At 48.6% G+C, this 23527-nt stretch overlaps 4 protein-coding genes across 8 annotated transcripts in view; 1 reads left to right on the forward strand and 3 right to left on the reverse strand.

Annotated features, from left to right (window-relative positions):
- The window catches only part of LOC146221813 (protein O-GlcNAcase), a 9786-nt gene extending 5261 nt beyond the window's left edge, over nt 1–4525 (reverse strand). Inside the window, 10 exon segments of the mRNA XM_084691209.1 lie at nt 167–503; nt 505–577; nt 750–836; nt 1140–1406; nt 1496–1594; nt 1803–1974; nt 2139–2269; nt 2712–2809; nt 3468–3519; nt 4420–4525. Coding sequence (XP_084547335.1) covers nt 167–503; nt 505–577; nt 750–836; nt 1140–1406; nt 1496–1594; nt 1803–1974; nt 2139–2269; nt 2712–2809; nt 3468–3519; nt 4420–4459 — 1356 coding nt within the window. The 5' untranslated portion in view covers nt 4460–4525.
- A 163-nt stretch (nt 4526–4688) lies between these two features.
- ccdc166 (coiled-coil domain containing 166) lies at nt 4689–7881 on the forward strand. The gene is made up of 9 exons (XM_084691218.1): nt 4689–4966; nt 5133–5184; nt 5448–5552; nt 5870–5923; nt 6102–6156; nt 6385–6529; nt 6794–6873; nt 7017–7193; nt 7480–7881. The coding sequence occupies exons 3-9, from the start codon at nt 5449–5451 to the stop codon at nt 7741–7743; spliced, it is 879 nt and encodes a 292-aa protein (XP_084547344.1). The 5' UTR covers nt 4689–4966; nt 5133–5184; nt 5448; the 3' UTR covers nt 7744–7881.
- Nucleotides 7882–9394: 1513 nt separating this feature from the next.
- On the reverse strand, nt 9395–23249 carry LOC146221815 (tripartite motif-containing protein 16-like). 5 transcript variants are annotated; one of them, XM_084691211.1, is made up of 8 exons: nt 21014–23249; nt 18618–18713; nt 17755–17988; nt 17332–17491; nt 16258–16317; nt 15951–16010; nt 15346–15817; nt 9395–9819 (listed from the first exon to the last, which is right to left on the reverse strand). In XM_084691211.1, the coding sequence occupies exons 1-8, from the start codon at nt 21611–21613 to the stop codon at nt 9759–9761; spliced, it is 1743 nt and encodes a 580-aa protein (XP_084547337.1). In that variant the 5' UTR covers nt 21614–23249; the 3' UTR covers nt 9395–9758. The 5 variants fall into 5 exon arrangements, with proteins under 5 accessions (XP_084547337.1, XP_084547340.1, XP_084547339.1 ...); XM_084691214.1 differs by lacking the exon at nt 16258–16317; XM_084691213.1 differs by lacking the exons at nt 9395–9819; nt 16258–16317 and having other exon boundaries at nt 15282–15817.
- On the reverse strand, nt 10071–10926 carry LOC146221816 (E3 ubiquitin/ISG15 ligase TRIM25-like). Its single transcript, XM_084692032.1, has 2 exons — nt 10242–10926; nt 10071–10075 (listed from the first exon to the last, which is right to left on the reverse strand). The coding sequence occupies exons 1-2, from the start codon at nt 10894–10896 to the stop codon at nt 10071–10073; spliced, it is 660 nt and encodes a 219-aa protein (XP_084548158.1). The 5' UTR covers nt 10897–10926.
- Nucleotides 23250–23527: the final 278 nt, after the last annotated feature.

Here is a 23527-nt window from a genome sequence, read left to right on the forward strand (position 1 = left end):
ACACACACGCAACACACACGCATGCTGTTAGAACCATACAGAAGTTATCCCTGACACACACTCGAGCACACACACACACTATCACACACACACAACCGGATTGAACTACACAACCCCCCCTCCCCCCTCCACACATATACATTAACCCCCCCCCCCTCACACACACCTTCTGTGGCGAGGCCTTCTTGCCGCTGGGACTGACAGAGTGGCAGTTGGCCTTCAGCCAGGTGAGGTCCTGCAGCAGGCTCTGGGCAGAGGGCCCGTGCTCATGGGGCAGGTAGTGGAGGCCTACCAGCAGCCGGACCTGGGATTCGCTTAGATGGCCCTTCCCAGCACACGGCCCCCGGCCCTGGGCCTTCTCCCTGGGGCCTCCCCCCGGAGACAGCCCGGAGCCTTGGTGCTTCCGGGTCGGGCTCAGCCCCTGGTGCCCCTCTCCTTCTGGGCTGGCGGGGGGGCTGTCCTGCCGGGGGGAGGCGGAGGGGGGGGGGGGGGGAGGGGTGGTCGTCTGCGCGGTCGGGGGTTCCGGACCTGGGGCTGGAGGGGGACGAGGTCTGCTCTGTGTGTCGGCTCTGACGACCTGGGGGGGGGAGGAGGGGGATGGAGAGAGACGGAGGACGGGGAGAGGAGAAAAAAAGGAAGAAGTGGAGAAAGACAAGGGAAGAGGAGAAGAAATGAGTAGAAATGATTCAATGACCAAAAGACACACACACACAGACAGAAACACACAGACACACACGCACACACAGTACCTGGCTGCAGGGGTTGGTTGAGTTCATCCATCCAGTCGTGTAGAGCAGCAGACAGCGCCCTCTCTGGACAGTACTCACAGTCCTCATCTGGAACACACACATAAATACACACACAGCATCAGATCTGTTTCCGTGTCTCACTTGACTCTTGCACCTTCTTGCTGGTAACCACGGCGATGGTTCTCAGCCCCCGGGGCCCAGGGGCACTCTGGGTAATATGGTGATTGGCCCCGAATCCCACGCTCCACTGCTCCCTTTATCTCCATCCTCCTCTGGAGCTTCAGTCCTCCTCCCCCCTCCCCTATTCCTCTCCTCACCCTTCTCCCCGCCTCCCCACCCTCTAGCTGTCTGATAGTTCCACACAGAAACCTCCCTCCCTCCACTCCTCACCCTTCTCCCCGGCCCCGGCCCTGTTCCAGGTGGACAGTGTGTGCAGGGGGATGTAGTTGGCCTCGAACTCGCAGTTGGGGTTGAGCAGCAGGCCCCGGAGGCGCCGGCGGAGGCGGAGCTGCCGGCCCCTGAACGGCCCCAGGAAGAGGCGGCGCGAGTCGTAGTCGTTGGCGTGCAGGTTGTCCCACACCAGCGGGGGGCGCTGCAGCACGCGCTCCACCTCCGCCATGGAGTCCACACACAGCTCCCTGGAGATCACCTGAGCTCCTGGAGGGGGGGGGGGGGGGGGGGAATTGACGGACGGCGGAGTTCTGAGTGTGTGTGTGTGTGTGTGTGTTTGTGTGTGTGAGGCTCACCAGTCCAGATGACTGAGATGCTGGGTAGCAGGTCCTCTCCTACGGTCTGCAGGTAGGGAGACTTGGAGACACTGGGAGAACACAGAGAGCTGCAATACTCTGGGAGGAGAGAGGGGAGAGGAGGGAGGACAGGGAGAGAGGAGAAGGAGGAGACATGGAGGGAGGGGGGGAGGGAGGGTTGAGAAGACAAGACAGGAGAAGAGAGAGGAGAGAAATAGAGCAGAAAGCAAAAGAAACCCATTAAAACGATGGCAAGAAACCCTGAGATCAACCAATCACCAGAGACCTGAGCTGTATGAGACCCCACCGGTTGGACAAAAGAGGAATATGGGAGGTTCCCCCAGGAATCGGTACAGCTCATTGGCCACGGAGACTTGAGCGTGGGCGAAGGAGGAAAAGGCCTGGGTGTCGGCCTGGCAGAGGGAGTGGTCGATGTCGTCAAACAGGATGGCGAACGCCCGACATCCCAGGTCCCACACCTGAGACACAGAGAGGGGGGGGGGGGGGGGGGGGATGGAGGTGTGTTTTTAAGGGTCAGAGGTGTGTGTGAGTGTGTTGGAGGTGTGTGTGTGTGTGTGTGTGTGTATTTGCGGGTTGGAGATGTGTGAGTGTGTGTGTGTTGGAGGTCTGTGTGTGTTCCTGCCTGCTGGAGCTTGCGTTTGAGCAGGGTGAGGTCACAGGAGGAGGAGAACACAATGTCCTGACCGGGAGAGAGGGCGTACACAAAGTTCAGGCCACGCCCCCCAGCCTCCTGGATTAGAGTCTGCAGCTGGACTGAAAGAAGAGGAGGAGAGAGGAGAGGAGAGGAGAGGAGGGGAGGGGAGGGGAGGGGAGGGGAGGGGAGGGGAGGGGAGGGGAGGGGAGGGGAGGGGAGAGGAGAGGAGAGGAGAGGAGAGGAGAGGAGGGGAGGGGAGGGGAGGGGAGGGGAGAGGAGAGGAGAGGAGAGGAGAGGAGAGGAGAGGAGAGGAGAGGAGAGGAGAGGAGAGGAGAGGAGAGGAGAGGAGAGGAGAGGAGAGGAGAGGAGAGGAGAGGAGAGGAGAGGAGAGGAGAGGAGAGGAGAGGAGAGGAGAGGAGAGGAGAGGAGAGGAGAGGGGAGAGGAGGGTAGGGGAATCACTGTGGGTAGATGAAGTGCCCTAAATGAATGGACAGATGGATACTGAAAAGAGCAAGTGGACAGCTAGAGATGGAGAGATGGAGGGATGGAGGGATGCTTACCTTCTTCCTCTGGAGAGTACACTTCTCTCCACAGCAGCCTGTGTTTGAGGTCATCTTTGGGACCGTATAGGTAGGTGTTCAAACCCCAAGTCTCCATCCTGACACAGAGAGACAGAGAGAAAGAGAGAGAGAAAGAGAGAGCGAGAGACATAGAGAAAGACACAGAAAGACACAGAGAGACACAGAGAGACACAGAGAGATATTGATTCAATGTACTCTTGATGACCCCAGTTGCTGGAAATCAGACCTCTTTAATTATTTATAGGACATACAGTAGTACTACAACTGTCTTTCTCTCTCCTCTTTTTACATCGCTCTCTCTCCATGGCTCTCTTTTCCTTCCATCATCATTTCCTGTGCAGATGGTACCTGAGTCGCCTCCGCAAATTACTCTCGGAGACACACACACAGGACAAACCTACGCAGGCACACACACCCACACACAGGACACACGTACATACGCACACACAGCACACGCACGCACACAGACACACAGAAGACGAATACTGTATGTTGACCAATCCGATGCTTACAGAGCATGTCAACAGTGAGACCTAGAGGATGTTTTACGGCTCTGTCATCTGTGACTTTCACAAGGTTTGGCGAAACATACGTGGCCACGCAACAAACCTCAGCCTCAGCCTCAGCCTCAGCCTCAGGGACACTGACATGTGACGTGCTACTTTACATGTCATCGTACAGAACCAAACACTACGCAGTACAGTGTCGCCATGACGTCACTGTGATGTCACTCACCACTGAAACAAGACCTTCCTCTGCTCCATCGACCAGGGCCGTCCATAGAACCCTGCAGTAACACACACACACACACACACACACAGAGAAACAGGGAGAGAAAGAGAGAGGGGAGAGAGGGAGGGTTGAATGAGATAAGGTAACTAACTATAGGATTTACAGTAATCGCATATGGATGGATATCGTTGGCTTATGAACAAACAATACCCACTGACACTGAAGCCTCTATATATAAAACACTAGCATCTCCAGTATCTTTTATGGAACTAAACTGTACGTGTGTGTGTGTGTGTGTGTGTGTGTGATATTAGTAGTATGTTAAGTGGGTCAGGGGGAGGAGAGCTAACCTGGATCCTGCTTCGTTCCAGAACACTTCCATACCTCAACAGCAATACTCTCCAGGCCACACTGTGTGTGTGTGTGTGTGTGTGTGATAGAGAGAGAGAGTGTGTGTGTGTGTGTGTGTGTGTGTGTGTGTGTGTGTGTGATAGAGAGTGTGTGTCTGTGTTTGTCTGTGAATGTGTCACCTTCTTAATTAACTAATGTTCTACATTCATCCGCACCCTCATTCTCACTAACGTCAACATTACCCCCCCCCCCAAAAGGCCATTATGATCGTCATCAATTAGCCTCAATTATCAACCATTTTCATGATAAAACTACTTCATCACCATCCTCATCCTAATCATTCTCATCATCGTCTTGGTTATTTTGAGATGATCAGATTCGGCAGTGATGTCCATTCCATCTCGGTGCCAGACGGAGGTCGAGATCTGTGGTTCGACCCTCCAAACCAGACCAAGCTACACTGCGCCTTTAAGCTCACCACAGCCTCAAAATTACAGCTTCAGCATGACTGTAAACATGTACAACTGAAGATTACTATTTATTTTCAATTGTAAGATCTCCTGATTTTAACAGCGTCTGTTATGGCTATATTAGCCTAGCTTACCTTCAACTACACCGCAAAGGAACGCGCTCCTTTCCTCCATCCTCCCCTCTCTTCCTCTCTTCCTCTCCTATCTTCTTATCTCCCCGGTCTCCTCCTCCAGCAGTCCCTGCAATGGAAGACCACTCGCTGATCTCCGGTCCGTCGGTTCAGAAACCGGGAATCCTGACCATCCTTGGCTTGGGTCTCTCACTCTTTCTCAACCGCTGGCTTTCCTCCGCTTCTCCGCTGCACAGGCGCACTCGTTCCCTTGCCTCCAGAGGCACGCGCCCACAAACAAGCCCTCGCCAAACCGACCAAGTGCAGCTTAGGTGTGTGTGCGTCTGCTGGTGATAGATCTTTGTGCAACAATATCTAAATATAGATGGAATATATTTCGCCTGAAAGTCATCTATTCACAACATAAACACATTGATATTCCATACAGATAGGTTTGATAGTTTTGAGTCAGAACCGCGGTCAGATAGTGGCTACTAAAGATCACCTCTACTAGTATAGTCTACGCTGGGACACGACACAGGGTTTGGTGTGCCCTTCGTGGTGGTTTACGGTAATACAATGCAACATGAAAAACATAACTGAAACATTATGACAGTAAAATGTTCGCATGTCTCACCATCTAAGACTACATCACCGTACCACACAGATACATAACGTATGTGTGTTTGTGGTAGCGACATATAACTGCAACTACTTTGTTTAACGATTTGTTGTAGGAGTGGTTGTCTTGGCAACAAGGGGAAAGTTTTGACTGGGGACCAGAAGAAGGTGAGTTGCAATTTTTGGGAGATCGTGGCGCTTCCTAAATTAGCTAGCAAAACTCTGTCCGTCATTAAATATTGGCCTATTAGATAATTGCAGCAAGCTAATTTGTGTGGGCGGGTTTGTGTAACAGATCCGGTGGTACTGGTGGGCGTCAAAGTAGCGATAAGGGATGAACGAGAGCCCATTTTCTCTGCAGAACAATGTCGCTATCTTCTCTTTCCCTGTGTGTGTGTGTGTGTGTGTGTGTGTGTGTGTGTGTGTGTTAGAATGCCCCCAAAGAAGAAGGGGGGTTTGGGGGGTAAGCAGGAAGGAGGAGGAATTGAAGGCCCAGAATGCCCAGGCTTAGACAAAGAGGCCCAGTTACAGAGAGAGTAAGACTATCAATCTATCACTGTCTGGATCTGTCTCTCTCATCTATCTTATTCATGCATGCCCGCCTTATCCATCCACACCATCCTTCCATCCACACCATCCCTCCATCCACACCATCCCTCCATCCACACCATCCCTCCATCCACACCATCCCTCCATCCACACCATCCCTCCATCCGCACCATCCCTCCATCCACACCATCCACACCATCCTTTCATCCACACCATCCCTCCATCCACACCATCCCTCCATCCACACCATCCGCACCATCCCTCCCTCTTGACACCAGGTGTTTGCCCTCCTCTCCTCCTCCAGGTATGACCTTCTGACAGAAACTCTGGCCAGTCTTAAGAGGAAGGTGGAGCAGCTGTATCCTTCCTGCCCTGGCCCGGGCCTGCTTTGCGTTTCTCGTTGCCATGGAAACTTGCCCCGTTCACTCCTGTGATACTCAGGGGAACTCCTTCCATCCAGGAAGAAAGTAGTAGAAGGGAGGGTCTGATTGGTCCAAATCTGAACACGTTAGATCTTAACACACGTGTGATGTCAGACGGTGTGAAAATGAGTTCCTGCAGACGGAGACCAACCAGACGCGTGCAGAGAGCGTGAGTGACACACACACACCTACACACACACACAAACACACACACACAAACACACTGTCTCTCAGAGAAACATCTACAGCCCTACACATCTGTCTCCCTCCCTTCTGTCACACACTCACTCTCCACCCTCCAACAGTAAAACGTCCGACATGTCTAAAACAACCCTCACACACATACACACCCTAACCCTTCTCTCTGCCCCCCTCACCCCCCCCCCCCTCCCCACAGCAAGAGTACATGTCCTACATGTCTAAACGGACCCACAAGCGCCAGACGGCTATCGTCACCCTGAGCGACCAGAACCATGCAGAGCTGGAGGCCCTCAAGAAGCAGAGGGAGGAGGCTCTGGCCAAGTACCAGGAACAGGCCAATGGTGAGGCACCAGGGCGAGGGTGCGGCCAATGAGGAGCGATCAGGAAGAAGGGTCGACCCAATCATGTAGAGGAGACACGCTAACACATTCTCCTGCCTCCTGTTCCTTCTGTTCCTTCTCCTCCTATCCCTTCTCATCTTTGTTCTTTCCTTCATTCTCCTCCCTCCTATTTCCTGTCTTCCTACTCCTCTTCATCCCCCTGCTCCTACAACTCATTGTCCCCCTTGTCCTCCCACCCCCCCCCCCTCCCTCTTCCTCTCTCAGACTTGAGGAAGGAGATCCTGGAGAGGGAGAATGAGCTGGCTCTGCTCAACATGGAAATAGCAGAACTCAGAGAGTTTAAGGTACACACACACACACACAGACACACACACACACACAGACACACACACAAGCTTGCGTTGTCTCCCAATGTGCGTGCGCGGGTGTCTATACATGCGTGTGTGTGCGTCTGCTGAGTGATCATGTGACCTTGTGGCTGCTCCAGAGCCTGCAGCAGCAGCAGCTGGGCCGCATAGCCGAGCTGGAGAGAGAGGGCAGCAGCATGCGGTGCCTCCACTCAGAGTCCCTGCAGGCCCTGAAGGTCCACTTCCTGTCTGAGAAGGAGCGCTACGAGCGTCAGGTCAAACACAGGGTGCAGGCCCTCACTCTGGCTGCTAACAGGGTGAGAGGAGCAGCACACACACGGGTACACACTCACTCACACACACACACACACACACACACAGACACACACTCTGTCTCCCTCTGTCTCTTTCTCTGTCTCTCTCTCTCTCTCTTACCTCCCCTCTATCTCTCTCTCACACCCCCCCTCTCTCTCTCCACTTCACTCTCTCTCTCCCTCTCTCTCCCTCACTCTCTCTCACTCTCTCCCCCACTCTCTCTCTCCCTCCCTCCCTCCCCTCTCTCTCTCTCTCTCTCTCTCTCTCTCTCTCTCTCCCCCCCCCCAGGAGGCGTCTCTCTGCCTCCACACCCACACCAGGGAGGTGTCTGAGGAGAACCAGCGTCTGCGTTCTGAGCTGCTGGTTCTGATCCGCCGTGCCCAGGCCCTGAGGGCCCGCCAGGAGCAGCTGCAGGCCCAGCGCCAGGCTCTGCTGATGGAGAGGGAGTACGTCAGGGAGCTCCAGCGCCTGCGGGCCGCCCCGATTCCGTACCACCTGCAGACACAGGGGGGCGCCAACACACCTGAGGATAAAGACACACACAGGCACTGACTCCTGAAGGGGGATCGTTTCATACGGTTTGGGATGCTTGTCCTCTGGTGAAGAGCGTCTCTGTGTTCAAACAGCAGAAATACCAGGAAGTCATTAAACTGGTTAGAGCTGGTCCACCTCTCTGACTCTCCTTCTTACCCTCTCGTTATCTGTCTCCACTTCTCCTTGCCTGCTTTCCAAAATTGTCACTCGCTACTGCTTTTCATATATTAACATGAAAAAACACATCAAAAACTAATGTCAGAATCCTGATAGTCATTTAGGTTGGGTTATGGTTACCCTAACCCTGAACCCAAACTCTGCCGAACCATGAATAAACCATGAATGAACTTATTTTACACACAAGCTCAACCAAGACCAAAACAATTGATTTTTACTGCCCAATATACCAATGCTTTCACACTGTATATCAGAACAGATAACATTGTGTTCTAAACCTAACTTATCGGCTTAAGTCTGTCGATGTGTTGGTCCAGGTTTCTGTGAGGGTCAACGTGAAGGTCAAGAGATCAGGGTTCAGACAGGGTTCAACGTGAAGGTCAAGAGGTCAAAGGTTCAGACAGGGTTCACCCTGAGCTGCAGGGTGAACGTGGTCAGAGATGAGTGGTACCACGTCATAGTGAAGGTGTACAAATACCACCCCAATACCTTGATCACAGTATTCCACTCTGTCCAAATGGCCTGTGATTGGAATTGGGCAATATATTTTTTGACTTGGTTGCACTGCCCTCTAGTGGTGAATGTGCAGCATTGCATTGAGAGAGAAAGAGGGAGAGAAGAACAGAGAGAGTGGGTGAGTTGGAGAGAGGGGGAGGAGGAGAGAGGAGGAGGAGGAGAGAGGGTGAGGAGGAGAGAGGAGGAGGAGGAGAGAGGGGGAGGAGGAGAGAGGAGGAGGAGGAGAGAGGGGGAGGAGAGGGAGGGGGAGGAGAGGGAGGGGGAGGAGGAGAGAGGGGGAGGAGAGGGAGGGGGAGGAGAGGGAGGGGGAGGAGGAGAGAGGGGGAGGAGGAGAGAGGGGGAGGAGGAGAGAGGGGGAGGAGAGGGAGGGGGAGGAGGAGAGAGGGGGAGGAGAGGGAGGGGGAGGAGGAGAGAGGGGGAGGAGGAGAGAGGGGGAGGAGAGGGAGGGGGAGGAGGAGAGAGGGGGAGGAGGAGAGAGGGGGAGGAGGAGAGAGGGGGAGGAGGAGAGAGGGGGAGGAGGAGAGAGGGGGAGGCGGAGAGAGGGGGAGGAGAGGGAGGGGGCGGAGGAGAGAGGGGGAGGAGGAGAGAGGGGGAGGAGGAGAGAGGGGGAGGAGAGGGAGGGGGAGGAGAGGGAGGGGGAGGAGGAGAGGGGGGGAGGAGGAGAGAGGGGGAGGAGGAGAGAGGGGGAGGAGAGGGAGGGGGAGGAGAGGGAGGGGGAGGAGGAGAGGGGGGGAGGAGGAGAGAGGGGGAGGAGAGGGAGGGGGAGGAGGAGAGAGGGGGAGGAAGAGAGAGGGGGAGGAGAGAGGGGGAGGAGGAGAGAGGGGGAGGAGAGGGGGAGGAGGAGAGAGGGGGAGGAGAGGGAGGGAAGGGGACTCTAAAAGAGGGATAGAAGGAAGAACTGGTGAAGGACAAAAAACAATTGAAGTGAGTCATGTGCACAAATCCTTCTTATACAGTATGAATAATGAGAGATGTCTTTCAGCTTCACATGTCTTTATTCAGCAGTTCACATCCATTATAACCAGCAGGAGTTCAAAGTAGCAGAGAGACAATTGTGAACTGATCACTTAAACAACAGCAGTTATAAACACTTTTATCTCAATAGTGAGTAGCACAAGTACCCAAACATTACAACACATCATTAGTTAAAACTCTATTTACTGAGTAGCAGGACAGGAAGTAGACAGGGCTTTCTATTGTCCAGTAGAGCGAAGACTAAATTATCATTTACAATCATGAAGGAGAAAATAAGGAATTATGGAACAAAATTACAATGATTATAAACCAACTAAACCAGTAACAGGGTTCTGTACGAAGGTATCACTCCTCTACAAGACCCTCTACCACAGCTTCAGAATCTCTGCACTGGCATTATTGTAATGCCAAAACCCAGGGTAGAGACTGGCAGAAACACAGCGAATATCGCAAATTTTTTGGGGACATCGTAGTTATGGCGGCAGGCGTGTGTTGCTAAGGCGGCCGCCTTAACAACAAAGTGCTGCAGGAAACCCTGAGTCCAATCCTTATACAATCAATAATAAAGTTGATAAAGCGTTAAAAAAAACATTATATGTATTGATAATACATTATTCTGGTATTAGCAATAACTTGTTTCATACTTAAAAGAGGAACTTCAATATTTCATTGCATAGTTAATCTTTATCACATAAAAACGTCCATGTTGAAACACTTATGACTAATAGTCAGGGAGTCAGGTGGCTGAGCGGTTAGGGCATCGGGCTAAAACAATCTGAAAGTTGCCAGTTCGATTCCCGGCCAGGGCATATGACGTTGTGTCCTCGGGGGAATGTCCCTGTACTTACTGTAAGTCGCTCTGGATAAGAGCATCTGCTGAATGCATAATAGTTCTGTTCTTACCTGTTTCTCCTTCCTCTCATCTTTGGCTGACACCGTGTCATGGCCTTTATGGTTTTCCATGACACACTGATAGCAGATACACTGCTGGTCTGTCCGACAGAAGACCTCCAGCAGCTTGTCATGACTGGAGCAGATCATCTCCTGCAGTCCAGACGTGGCTTCCACCAGCTTGTGTTTCTTCAGCCCAGGCACCTGGAAGTGGGGCTGGAAGTGAGTCTGGCAGTAGGACACCATACACACCAGACAGGACTTGAGGGCTCTCTCCTTCCCTGGCCCAGTGCAGAGGTCACAGGTCACCTCTCCTGGCCCAGCTGGACTGGTCAGCTCAGAGGGGGCGGCCTGGGCTCCTCCTGTCTCCTTCAGCTTCTCCACCACCTCAGCCAGCATGTTGTTCCTCTTCAGAGCAGGCCTCAGAGTGAAGCTCTGTCTGCACTGGGGGCAGCTGTAGACTCCCTTCTGCTCATCCTGGTCCCAGCAGCCCTCGATACAGCTTCTACCGTAGCTGTGACCACAGTGGAGGGTGACAGGATCCTTTAAGAGGTCCAGACAGATGGAACAGCAGAACTGGTCCTGGTCCAGCACAACTCCCTGCTGGGCCATGCTGGAGTGGTAGTGACGGTCGTTCTCTCTCACACAGAAACACAAATAGAGAGAGAGAGTGAGGGAGCGAGCGAGAGAGCGAGCGAGCGAAAGAGATATTAGTTTCGTTTCTTCCGAATAACAACTTTTGTTGGAAGAGGGAGTGATTTCCTGGTTCTGTCAGAGGGTGGAGTTTAGGAGGGGAGGAGAGAAGAGTGACTTAAGGAGAGTATGTGAGAAAGGATGAGAGAGACGTATTATTTCACCTTCTCTCCCGAGTACTGAGTGTCTTTAGGTTCAGTGTGAGCTGACTAGAAGCAGAGAACACAGGCTAGTTAGAAACAAGTTTTGTTTCCAGCGCCCTTTCACGAACACTTTCTCTCTCAGAATTTCGCATCAAAGTTCAAACGAGGATAGTTTCACCACGGAGATTCTGCAGTCACCGAACGCTCCGCGAATCTTCCAGTCACGAATGGTCCTCGTTCGCCAAACAGTTAAAGCTGTAGCTATAGCTTTCAGTGAGCTTGTACTTAAAGCTCAGGGGCAGGAGCGTGTTCAAGGAGTGGCCTGGTGGCCGCGTGCCACCCAGTGTTGCCAGGTCCGCGGTTTTCCCGTGGAATTGGGCTACCTTTGAAGTGAATTTTTTGTCCGCTGGTTCGGGTAGATCTATTTTGCATGCAAATTACATGAATATCTTTAAATAAAAATCCATATTTTAAATGAAATAATCAAATCTTACCAAACTGACTCCAGATCAGCACGTGGACATGGGACACGCCCACACACACACACACACACTGTGCGTGTGCACACGTAATGCTCTCAGTCTCTTGAGAAAACCTCCTGAAAACTGCTTTTAATGCTGGCATACTAAACAATCGGTGTTACTTTGTAGATGTTACAATACATTTGGCAATGATAACAATGCCGTTAGACATTCAAAGCAGTGTACATGGTTTGGCAGGGGCATATTTTGAGTTCTGATATAGGGCTGGTTTTTGGGCTGGTTTTATTGGCCACTGGGCTGGTTTTGGGCTGGTTTTGATTGGTCAATGGTATGGTTTTGTCACACAGACCTGGCAACCCTGGTGCCACCCCTGGAATCTGTTTTGCCACCCCAGGTGACACCCCGCTATCGTTACCTATTATCATTATTTGGCAGGACTTTTAATTTGATTTGTAGGCTAACAAGTAACCAACCTTAATAGTGTCTAGCCTGCCAAAAACCCAGAGAAAGTTTGGGATTTTGAGCGGGGTGGTTATCGTTGAGTAACAGCTGCCAATAAATCAACAGAAGAATAAGAGCTGTTGGTCAATCTCGTTTCAAGGAGTCTCATGGGGTTTGTTGTGCCCCCAGATGCACCCCCAGCCTGAAAAGCACCCCCTAGCGTGCATAAACCACTTTCGTCTCGATATCGCAACCAAATGGAGGGGAGACAGCTATCTTAAACAGATGGGTGATGTATCAGGGAGGTCACATATTCTGACGACAGCTATCAGGTCCAGATGTGGACAAACTGTTTCGAAGTAAAAGGCGTTTTTTTTTTTTTTTACCTTCTGAATCATTTTTTTCTCAACTTTCTTTTATTTTTTTCAAGCTGACGACAGCTATCCAAATATGTGCCTAGGCAACATGTCGCAAGACCCACCGCAACATGTTCCTCTTGGCCGATATTCACAGACACCTGGGATCACCCACTTCACCTTCCACATCTCAGATTCCACATACAGAACAGAAATTACATGGGGGTGCATTTTCAGGGCAGGGCAGTGTTGGGCCTTGCCACAAAATGCACCCCCAGCTAACTTTAAGTGTCAGACCCAGGCTAAATTCCAGGCCCCCAAGCCCAGTCCAGACCCTGGCCTGGCCTCATCTCCCGACTAATCTCCAGACTAAACTTTAATAACATTTTGTTGGATTGTTTTTATTTGAATGCCTCATATAAACTGTGTTTCAATGTTGGACTCTAGATGGAGCTATTTGTGGGCAAAAATCGCTATCTAGTGATATCAGAATCATGTTAACTGCCAAGTAAGTTTACACATGTTTAGGGTTAGGGTTGCTAGAGTGCACTAACCCTAACATCTTAACTACAATAGTACATAATACAGTGCACCATTAGTCAACACAAAAAGCTTCTACCAACTTCATGGTTGTGTATAGTTCCACTCCTCAGTGCTCAGTGAATGAGAGACAAATGTTGCCAGAGAGCCACCCTATGAACCGCTCAAAGTGAATGTCAGAGTGTGACAGAGAGAAGGAAGAGATGACAGGAAGTGTGAAAGTGTGTGTGGGGTCGAAGATGGGAAATGATGAGGGGTGGTGTGTGGGTCCGTCGACAGGAAGTGACAGATGAAGGTGAAACACCAGAAGGGCTATGTGGCTCTCTTCAGGAACAGAGAGGAGTACATAGCCCAGGACAGTCTGTTTGTCCTATTCTCTCTCAGTAACAAGCCCCAGAAGGTGGGCGTGTTTGTGGATTATGAGGGGGGGAGGTCTCCTTCTACGATGTGGGAAACGAGTATCACATCTACACCTTCTCTGGCTGCGATTTCAAGGACATGCTGTATCCTAACATCAACCCCTATACAACAGGAAGCGCCCCACTGGTCATCATTCCTGACAATCCATCGGATTTAGCGATCTTATTGGCTGGCTGGCACTCTGTCTTCTGAGTCTTCTGATTCAGCAGTTTGTGATTGTCTATTGGTTGAACCTTGGCTTGGGCTAGTAGTAACTAAGCAACCATCCATGCCTCTGCCGTGTCACTATTGTCCAATGGAGAGGACTTCCTGGGTTTTCTGATGATGTCACATGTGTATACGACATCAGGAATAGTTTGGTGAGGTATATTTTACCCAAACATTTATGTAATGAAAACATTTATTCTTATTTTGGGTATGTCTGTTTTACTCTACAGTAATAATGACTAGATTATCAGATTAATCATTTTATCTTAATTAAAAATTAATTCAGATTTAAAAAAAAGAAAAATCGTGAATAAACAGTGAAACTGTTTATTTTTAACACTTCAGGCTGCCTGTATTTGGAAATTAACACAATTTATAATGATGCCATAATAAATCTCCTGTAATCTGTGTTGTGTTGTGATTACTCAAGAACGCAACTGTAAACTACATGCAAGCCTGCCTTGAAAGTTCAGCATCAAGAAAGGGAAGGTAGTAGTAGTTCTATTACAAGCTTTGAACAATTGATCTTCTATTATTTGTATACGTCTGTATTGTACTGCGTGAGGTGAAATGGTAAATAAAGAAAACTTGACCAAACAAAGACCACAAACATCAATGCAGAGCCCTGCAAAAGCTCTACTAATTCAGTACTCTGAATATCTGTGTTTCCCGATCCAATCACAGCACAGTGTTTACTTTTGTCTCCATTCTTACTATGTAATTGTGGTCAGAAATCTGTGGTCTGCTCCTCTCTGTGTTACTGTCTCTGGAGGAGGGGGTCTCTCACTGACCTGCTCCTCTCCAGGTTTCTTCTGTTTCTTCTCTGAGTTTTACTGGAAGTTTTTGTCTTGATGGTTTAGGTTGGTTTGGGTGCTGTTCTGTGGGCTTATATGAAGCCCTCTGTGGCATTGTTTAAAAAAGGTCTGTACGAATCAAATGTGTTGTATGATGTATCAAATGTATCAAATATTTACAATTATGGCAAAATGGTGTGTCGTGTAGCCAGAACAATGGAGGCGAGACCAACAGATGAAGGGAGGGAAAGAAGTAAAGAGGGAGGAGAGGGATGAGGGTAAGGAGAGAGAGGGATGAGGGCTGGGAGGGTCCAGATATTGAGTTTTCAGAGTGAAATCAATCCAAATGACCTGTGTGATTGTGCTCCCCTCTGGTGGTGAATGTGCAACATTGCATTGAGAGAGAAAAAGAAGGGATGTGATGAAGAGTGAAGAGAGGAAGAAAGAAAGAGTGAGAAAAGGAGAACAGGAGAGAAAGGGAGGGGTGGAGACAGGGAGAGAGGCTGGAGATGAATAAGAGTCAGAAACACAAATCTTTCTTCTACAGTCTAAATAATGAGAGATGTCTTTCAGCTTCACATGTCTTTATTCAGCTGTTCAGGTCCATTATAACCAGCAGGAGTTAAAAGTAGCAGAGAGACAACTATGAACTGATCACTTAAACAACAGCACTCATAAACACTTCCATCTCAATAGTGAGTGGCACATGTACCCAAACATTGGAACATATTAGTCAAAACTCTCTATTTACTGAGTAACAGGACAAAAAGTAGACAGTGATTTATATTGTCCAGTAGAGCCAAGCTAAATTATGATGTAAAATAACCAGGTTGAAAGAGCATTAATTATAGAAAATGAACACTGATTTTAAACCAACTAAAACAATAACAGGGTTCTGTATGATGGTATGTAGGTATCACTCTAATATAGCTCCAAAATCTCTGTACTGGTATTACTGTTATTGAGATAAATCCCAGGGTAGAGTGGCTGGGTGAAGGTGGTCTGGACTCTGTGGAGGAGGGTAACTGTGTCAGAGACGACACTGTAGAAGGACAGAGTACCTGCCTTGTAATCCAGGTACACTCCTACTCTGGAGGACTGAGGGCCTGATACTGCAGTCTCAACTCTGTTATGTCTGAAACTGTAACCATCTCTAGAGCACTGCAACATCCAGGACTTGTTATTGTCACCAAAGCCAGAGTAGTCATCTCTTCTGCTGATGTCTTTATATGAGACTGCTATTTCAGCACTGTGACCTCTAATCTCCACTTCCCAGTAACAGCATCCAGACAGAGCCTCTCTACACAGCACCTGACTGTACGTGGTGAACCTCTCTGAACATTCAAATAAGTACCAGTAATTCTGTGGCTTGTTTGTATATGTCACCTTCCTGTTCTCCTTAGACAGAGAGAGGTATGTACATGCTGTGTTTGGGTCCAGAGTGAGCTGACAGGAATCTGGGAGCAGAGCAGAGACCAGATCAGAGTTAATAACACTTTCATTCATGTGTCTCCATGTTAAAGCTGCTGTTGTTCTGGATCAGGATTAATTATTTAACATTCAACAACATTCAACACTTCAGAGACTCACATCTTAAGAGGTCTGCTCTGGTCTTGGGCTCTGGAAGCAGGAACACATCCACTGTGGAGACTGGAGACACACACACAGTCAAAAAGCACAGACACACACATCCACGTATACAAAAATACACACACACACATGCAGACAGACACAAACAAACAGACATGCCCACACACATTCACACACACATACACAAAGACATAATCATCATTATCAAAGCAAAGACATTGATTTAGTTCTATGTTTTAGTCTTGGTGTGTTTTGATGTGATGAACTTGAACTGCTCAGTAGAAACTTGGACACTTCAGAGACTCACCCTTTAAAAGCTCTGCTCTGGTCTTGGGCTCTGGAGGCAGTAACACATCCACTGTGGAGACTGGAGAGACAAACACATATACACACACACACACACACACACACACACACACACACACATGCATACAGACACACACACACACACACACATAGACATGCACACAGACACAGAAACAGACACACGTATAGTCGTGCATACAGACACACACACACACACACACACACACACCAACCCCCCACAGATACATAGACACACAACAAACACACACACACACACACACACACACACACACACAGAGAAACACACACACACTGTACAATAAACACATAAGCCCAATTTATACTTAGGTCGCAGACACTTTTGAAAAGGTCGCCGACAGAAATGGCGTCACGGTCGACACTTTTAACCGTCGCTTGAAAGTGTCGCCTACCAGGAGAAATTTCTACTGGCGCTGATGTCGTCACATAGTGTCACACAAGTGTGATTGGCTAGATAGACGGCACGCGTCGTTGACTTCATTGTTTTGAATTTTCAGTGAACGCTCAACAGCTGTTTTAGATGGAAGGAAAAAAGGAGAGATTGGCAGAGCAAGTTAGAACATATCCACACCTTTATAATACCTCTCAAAATTAGCTACAGCCATTTTCTACGATCGATCACCTAGGCTACAAAGCGTAAACAATGTAACCATGGCTATGTGTTTGCCGAAGTATAAATGCAGCAGACACTTTTTTTTTGTCGGCGACCATTTCAAAAGTGTCGGCGACATAAGTATAAATTAGGCTTAACCGTGCGTGTCCACTACAGCGGAGCGGGCGGCGCGTCGGCGTCGGCTTTCAATTCAATTCATTCGGTTCCTCCAGAGACAGAGAGAAGAGCAGGTCAGTGAGGGACCCCCTCCTCCAGAGACAGAGAGAGGAGCAGGTCAGTGATGAATGAATCGGGCGTTGACGCTCCCACAATGCCCTACACGAGCGTCAACGCCCGTTTCATTGGAAATGAATTGGAATCCGACGCCCACTCGCCGCCCGCTCCGCTGTAGTGGACACGCACCGTAAGGGTTGACCAGCTCACCTGTGGTGGAGATCTCGGACCACTCTCTCTGGATCAGCTCCTCTAGTTTGTCTCTCAGCTCAGAGACCACCTCAGTCACATCTTTAAAGTACTGAAGAGGAGGAACAGAGATGCTGGGGACATCTGAAGATACACTGGTACTGGAGAGAGACTGGTACTTCTGGAGAGAGAGGGAAAGGGAGGGGGGCAGGGGGAAATAGAGAGAGAGGGGAGAGAAAGGGAAGAGTAAGTGAGTAGAGAAAGAGAGACAGAGACAGATGGAAATGGAGAGAGACAGAGTGATGTTTGAGAAGGAAACAGAGAGAGAAAGAGAGAGATGGATGAATGGACAGATGGACAGAAACAAGTTAAGCAGAGATCCTACATAGATGATCAGACAGTGAGTGCAGCTTCAGATCTGAGCTGCCAGGGTAGTCTAGTTACCTGGAGGAAGTGGATGTTGTCGTCTGTGTGTGAGAGCTTCTCCAGCTCAGCGTCTCTCCTCCTCAGCTCAGCTATCTCCTGCTCCAGTCTCTCCAGCAGTTCTTCAGCCTGACTCACTGCTGCCCCCTGCTGGGCTCTGATCAGATCCTTCACCTCAGAGCGCCTTCTCTCAATGGAGCGGATCAGCTCAGTGAAGATCCTCTCACTGTCCTCCACTGCTGCCTGGCCAGAGAGCTGTAGAGAGATAGATAGATAGAGAGAGGGTGTGATCCCTCCAGTGACACCAGTCTTGCTGAATGTACCAAGAGTATATGGCTGCAGCCAGCAGCCTACAGCCTCCCACCTCATGCCCTCCCGTCTCATGCCCTCCCGTCTCATGCCCTCCCGTCTCATGCCCTCCCGTCTCATGCTTCTACTTTTCAAAATAAAAACTTGTCTAGTCCGCTATTTCACCTTCCTACTTAATCCATTCTACGGCTGCAGCCTTGGCCCGGTTGAGTTTAGGCGTCACAATGACAGTTGATGTTAGGATTAGTTTAAGGCCAGGAGTCGTAGCAGATGTCTAGGTTAAGGTTAGGCACAACCACGACGGTTGGGGGACAACGATGGTCGGTACAGCACACCGTGCATTTTGTCACCTGCGGTGTGTTCTTTTTTTTTTTAAGACACTGATGTGTACCTTAAGGAAAATCACAAAGAAACCATCAAAGTCTGCAACCATAAATTGCTCTAGGTGTAACGTTAGCTAATATTCGCTAACAAATGTCAACATAAAACGCTGATGAAGTTTTAAATGAAGGTCATCGCAGGTTTCATCAAATACTTAAACATCAGGGACAGAACAATAACATCCTGATGTTAACCTTGAAAGACTCCACAGCCAGTTGGAGCTCCTTCAGCTCCTTCTCTCTCTGCTGGACTCTCTGCTGGACTTCCTGCTGACTCAGGACCAGCTTGTCCTGGAGAATAACACACATGAAAACAACACAGTAGGAGTTACAGTACAGGACTCTGGTGGAGTGGATGCAGTAAACTCTTCCTGCTTTTCCTGACATGAGTCAGCACTTGTTGACATTTTATGTTTCTCGACATAGATGTAACGGAGTTAGAACCGTGAAACTCGCTCCTCAGGTATGTAAAAAGCCGCCCGCGTTAACGAAGAGCTAGCTTTTCTTTGGCGTAGCTGGTAGTGGTCACGCTTGGCAAGTCGGAGGCGTGCGTTCGAGCCCAGTGAGTGGGGAACGAGCCTTGTCGTGACGGAGCGTGGCTACAGCTGTTACATACCCGTCACATTGACCAAGCCCTGTTCTTTAAGTCAGCTTGACTTTAAGTCCCAAACCTGACAAATTTCATCTCACGCAATCCTACTTCGAGTCTGATTTGAGAAGTCAAGCAAAAACATTTTTTTAAGTAGTCAAGCTAAATGCGCATGCACCCTATTCTTAAGCAGTCCGAGAGGTAGAACATGAATCATATCATCCACCATGGCAAAAACAATGCACACGGCCACGTGACTTAGCCTTGTACCATGACAACTCCCTCATCCACCGCTTCATCAAAATGACACGCCATGATTGACGTGAACAATAAGCTACGAAGGTCGAGGTCCTTTTTTATAGACCTTTACTTGATTTATAAAAAAAACAGACTGCCTCTGTTTTATAAATACAAATAGCCTTCTATTAACCAATACTTTATCCAGTCACCTAACCTTTAAACATGGTTTTGTACGGGGAAAATGAAGGATAGATGGATTTAGGTCCGTTTTGCAATTGCTAACAATTACGTAGCTATGATAATTTTACTGGGATAATTTATATATATAGGCCTATAGCCTATGGCTAATGCCTAAACATTTGAAATCACAAACTACCATGTAGCCATACGTTTAGCGAAGCTATGTAGGTTTGTATCATTCTGAAATCTCTGTTCATCATTGCATTATGCTGAATGTTGTAGCCTATGTATTTAAGTTGATTTTCTATAAATGTAGCATAAAATGACAATGTCCGTGGTAAATCATCGTTTTCCTGTTGGGTCAGCGTAACAGGAACGTCTGGTTAAGCAAACACGGGCTAAGCCTGACGGGTTAGCCTGCCCGGACCATGCTAGTTTGGTCAGAGCCTATGTTCTCTGGTTTGGTCAGCGAATGACGTTGCGGCAACGTAAGGGCAACGTAACTGTGTTAGCTGGGTAAGTTGCCATAGTAACTGAGTTTGAATTACGTTGAGATGGCTATATGGAACTAGCCTGGCTCTGCCCTCCTATGTACTTCCGCTGAATTTGGATTTTGCTTCTGTACTAGGTCTGGGATATCGGCTCTGAAGTCGGTTTCCAGAAAAAAAAAAAATTGTAGGTCCAATCAGCGAGCAGAGGGAGTGGCTGAGAACGATGACGTTTATGTCGTGCACTTGTTTGAGTAGTTCAGTAATGGCGGCGGAGAAAGATGCGAGCGAAATTATTCTGCGGTTGTGGCAACGCTGCCGAATATAGGTTAAAACCGGAGCAAGAACATTCCTTGCTGAGTTATGTTGGTGGCCATGATGTTGTGGCCCTCCTCCCCACGGGGTTCAGGAAAAGTTTGATTTTCCAGCTACGGCAGCTAGCTCCGTTACAGTAGTGGTGAAGGAGTTGGCTAAGGCGAAGGCTTGCGATTGGTTATGGCAAATCAGAGTGGCTCTGGGCGGATCCAGTTTTAAACTTCAACAGAGGACCCGCCTTCAAGGAAGTCAACGTTTGTCAATCGAGATATCCCAGACCCTCCGTACAAATGAAATGTACGAGGGTCTGGTTAGGACCAGGCTAATATGGAACCGAATGAACTAGAAATTAGTCTGACTAACTGACATAAGCCTGGCTTATTGGGTAAACTTGCTTTATGGAACAGGCCTCAGGACTCTGGTGGAATGGATGCAGTAAACTCTTCCTGCTTTTCCTGACATGAGTCAGCACTTGTTGACTTTTTCTTCTTTTTGTTGACTGTCCTCCACGTAGACCAAACAGGAGTTCAGACTTTGGACTCACTTAAATACGATTATCAGTCCAATCCTTATACATTCAATAATCTATGTTGATAAAGAATTAAAGCTATTTTTAATATTCTTACATTATTCTGGTATTATGATTAATAACCTGTTTCATACATCAATTAAAACGGAAACTTTAACATTTTTTTGCATATTTAATCATGCAATATCTATTTAATCACGTAAAAACGTCCATCTTGAAATACATTAATGACGAATAGTTCTGGTCTTACCTGTTTCCCATCTCTCTCAGCTTTGACTGACAATGTGTCATGGCCTTTATGTTCTTTCATGGTACACAGCAGGCAGATACACTGCTGGTCTGTCCGACAGAAGACCAACAGCGGCATATCATGACTGGAGCAGATCATCTCCTGCAGTCCAGATGTGGCTTCCACCAGCTTGTGTTTCTTCAGCCCAGGAATCTGGTAGTGGGGCTGGAGGTGAGTCTGGCAGTAGGACACCATACACACCAGACAGGACTTGAGGGCTCTCTGCTTCCTGGGCCCAGTGCAGAGGTCACAGGTCACCTCTCCTGGCCCAGCTGGACTGGTCAGCTCAGAGGGGGCGGCCTGGGCTCCTCCTGTCTCCTTCAGCTTCTCCACCACCTCAGCCAGCATGTAGTTCCTCTTCAGAGCAGGCCTCAGAGTGAAGCTCTGTCTGCACTGGGGGCAGCTGTAGACTCCCTTCTGCTCATCCTGGTCCCAGCAGCCCTCGATACAGCTGCTACAGTAACTGTGACCACAGGCGAGGGCGACAGGATCCTTTAAGAGGTCAAGACAGACAGAACAGCAGAACTGGTCCTGGTCCAGCACAACTCCCTGCTGGGCCATGCTGGAGTGGTAGAGACGGTCGCTCTCTCTCACACACAAAAACAAATATAAAGAGAGAGTGTGAGGGAGCGAGCGAGAGAAAGAGAGATTAGTTTAGTTTCTTCCGAATAACAACTGTTGTGGGAACAGTGAGTGATTTCCTGGTTCTGTCAGAGGGTGGAGTTTAGGAGGGGAGGAGATAAGAAAGAGTGAAATAGGAGAGTATGTGAGAAAGTTCGAGAAAGGATGAGCGAGACTTGTATTCTTTCACCTTCTCTCCAGAGTACTGAGTATGTTTGGGTTCTGTGTCAGCCGACTAGAAGCAGAGAAGACAGGCTAGCTAGAAACAAGTTTTGTCTCCAGCGCCCTCTCATGAACACTTTCTCTCTCAGAATTTCGCATCAAGGTTCAAACGAGGATAGTTACACCACGGAGATTCTTCAGTCACCGGACGCTCCGCGAATCTTCCCGTGTCACAACTGGTCCTCGTTCGCCAAACAGTTAAAGCTGTACAGCTTTCAGAGAGTTTCAAATTCCAGCTCAGGTGCACGAGCTTGTTCAGGGAGTGGCCTGGTGACCACGTGCCAGCGCTGAAATCTGATTTTCCACCCCAGATGCCACCCCGCTATCTTTAGGCCTACCTATTATAATGATCTGGTAGGTTTTTTCATTTGAATGGTTGGCTATAACGGGTAACCAACCTTAGTAGAGTCTAGCCTGCCAAAAATCCAGAGAACATTTTGGATTTTGAGCGGGGTGGTTGTCGTTGAGTAACAGCTGCCAATAAAGCAACAGAAGAAGAAGAGCTGTCGGTCTCTATGGTCAATTTCCTTTCAATAACTGACTTAAGTCTCTGGGGATTTTTTGTGCCCACAGATGCACCCCCGGCCAGAAAAGCACCCCCTAGCGCTTGCTCTAACCTCTTATCAAAAAGTGAAGGATTTCACCTCGATATCACAAACAAACAGTGCCGCCGCTCCCATAACGCGCACTACGCGCTGTGCAGGGCACCAAGTCCTGAGGGGGCGCCATAAAATCCCCCCCCCCCCCACAAAAAAACAATCAACTTTCCAAGCTCGCCGTGGGTGCCCTTTCCTATCTCAGTGGCCTGACGAACTTTGACAGTAGGCTAGGTAAACTTTTCGAAAATGGCCTCAAAAAGACAACAGGAGTCAGAGGCAGAAAAATAAATAAACTGCGAGATGATGCCCGTGCATCACTTTCAGGTAAGTCCATGTTTAATTATTGTTAAATACGGGAAATGTGATGCTAACTTATAGTTAGCCTATGCATACACCTCGAACAGACAGCTGTTTCACATTGTAATGTTTTCTTAAGAGATCTGGCCCTTCTAACTGTTATATTCCGAGCACAGCTATCAAATATGTGACCTCTTGTTTCCAGGTCTAGATCTTACCCAGATGGGTGATATTCTTCAGGTTATACCAAGGTCGTAGCCATGGAGTCAACATTGGGGCTGGAAAGGATAGCAAGACTCGGGAAAACTAATCAACCTAGTTGTTCCGTTATAACCACACAATAATAACATATATTATAAATATACAATATAATAATAATTCCAAAACGTTTTAAGCTTTGTAAATATAGAAATATATATACTTTAAACACTAAGTGTGTAGCAAATAAGTTAATATGGATATTCAGTAAGAAATTAACTATAAAGTGTAATGGTCAATCTTTAGTGTTTCCCAGAGAAGTTATAACTGAATGGTTGGAACTGAGTTTAGACACAAGTACATACAGTCTTCACAGTATAATTACTGTTTTGTAAATATCCTTTTTTGTAGGTCCTTACACAACAAGCATGAGGTAAACCAATGCTAGGTTGAGAGATTAGGACATGGACTGGAGCAGAATGCATACCACATGGAAATTAATCATCTGCAAGGATGCAAACTGAATGCTAAACAGACT

The sequence above is a fragment of the Hypomesus nipponensis genome, chromosome 25 (genome assembly GCF_054491055.1).
Source record: "Hypomesus nipponensis isolate SF chromosome 25, ASM5449105v1, whole genome shotgun sequence".
Lineage (NCBI taxonomy): Eukaryota > Metazoa > Chordata > Actinopteri > Osmeriformes > Osmeridae > Hypomesus > Hypomesus nipponensis.

Excerpts from the sequence above, each read along its gene's own strand:
- ccdc166 (XM_084691218.1), top strand. The coding sequence starts at position 5,449 with ATGCCCCCAAAGAAGAAGGGGGGTTTGGGGGGTAAGCAGGAAGGAGGA. Across the intron at positions 6,874-7,016 it reads CAGAACTCAGAGAGTTTAAG|AGCCTGCAGCAGCAGCAGCT; the intron begins GTACACACACAC and ends TGGCTGCTCCAG. Across the intron at positions 7,194-7,479 it reads TCACTCTGGCTGCTAACAGG|GAGGCGTCTCTCTGCCTCCA; the intron begins GTGAGAGGAGCA and ends CCCCCCCCCCAG.
- LOC146221816 (XM_084692032.1), bottom strand. The coding sequence starts at position 10,896 with ATGGCCCAGCAGGGAGTTGTGCTGGACCAGGACCAGTTCTGCTGTTCC.
- LOC146221815 (XM_084691211.1), bottom strand. The coding sequence starts at position 21,613 with ATGGCCCAGCAGGGAGTTGTGCTGGACCAGGACCAGTTCTGCTGTTCT. Across the intron at positions 16,011-16,257 it reads CAGAGCAGAGCTTTTAAAGG|TCTCCACAGTGGATGTGTTC; the intron begins GTGAGTCTCTGA and ends GTGTGTCTCCAG. Across the intron at positions 9,820-15,345 it reads CAGACCACCTTCACCCAGCC|TCTCTACCCTGGGTTTTGGC; the intron begins ACTCTACCCTGG and ends TGTTTCTGCCAG.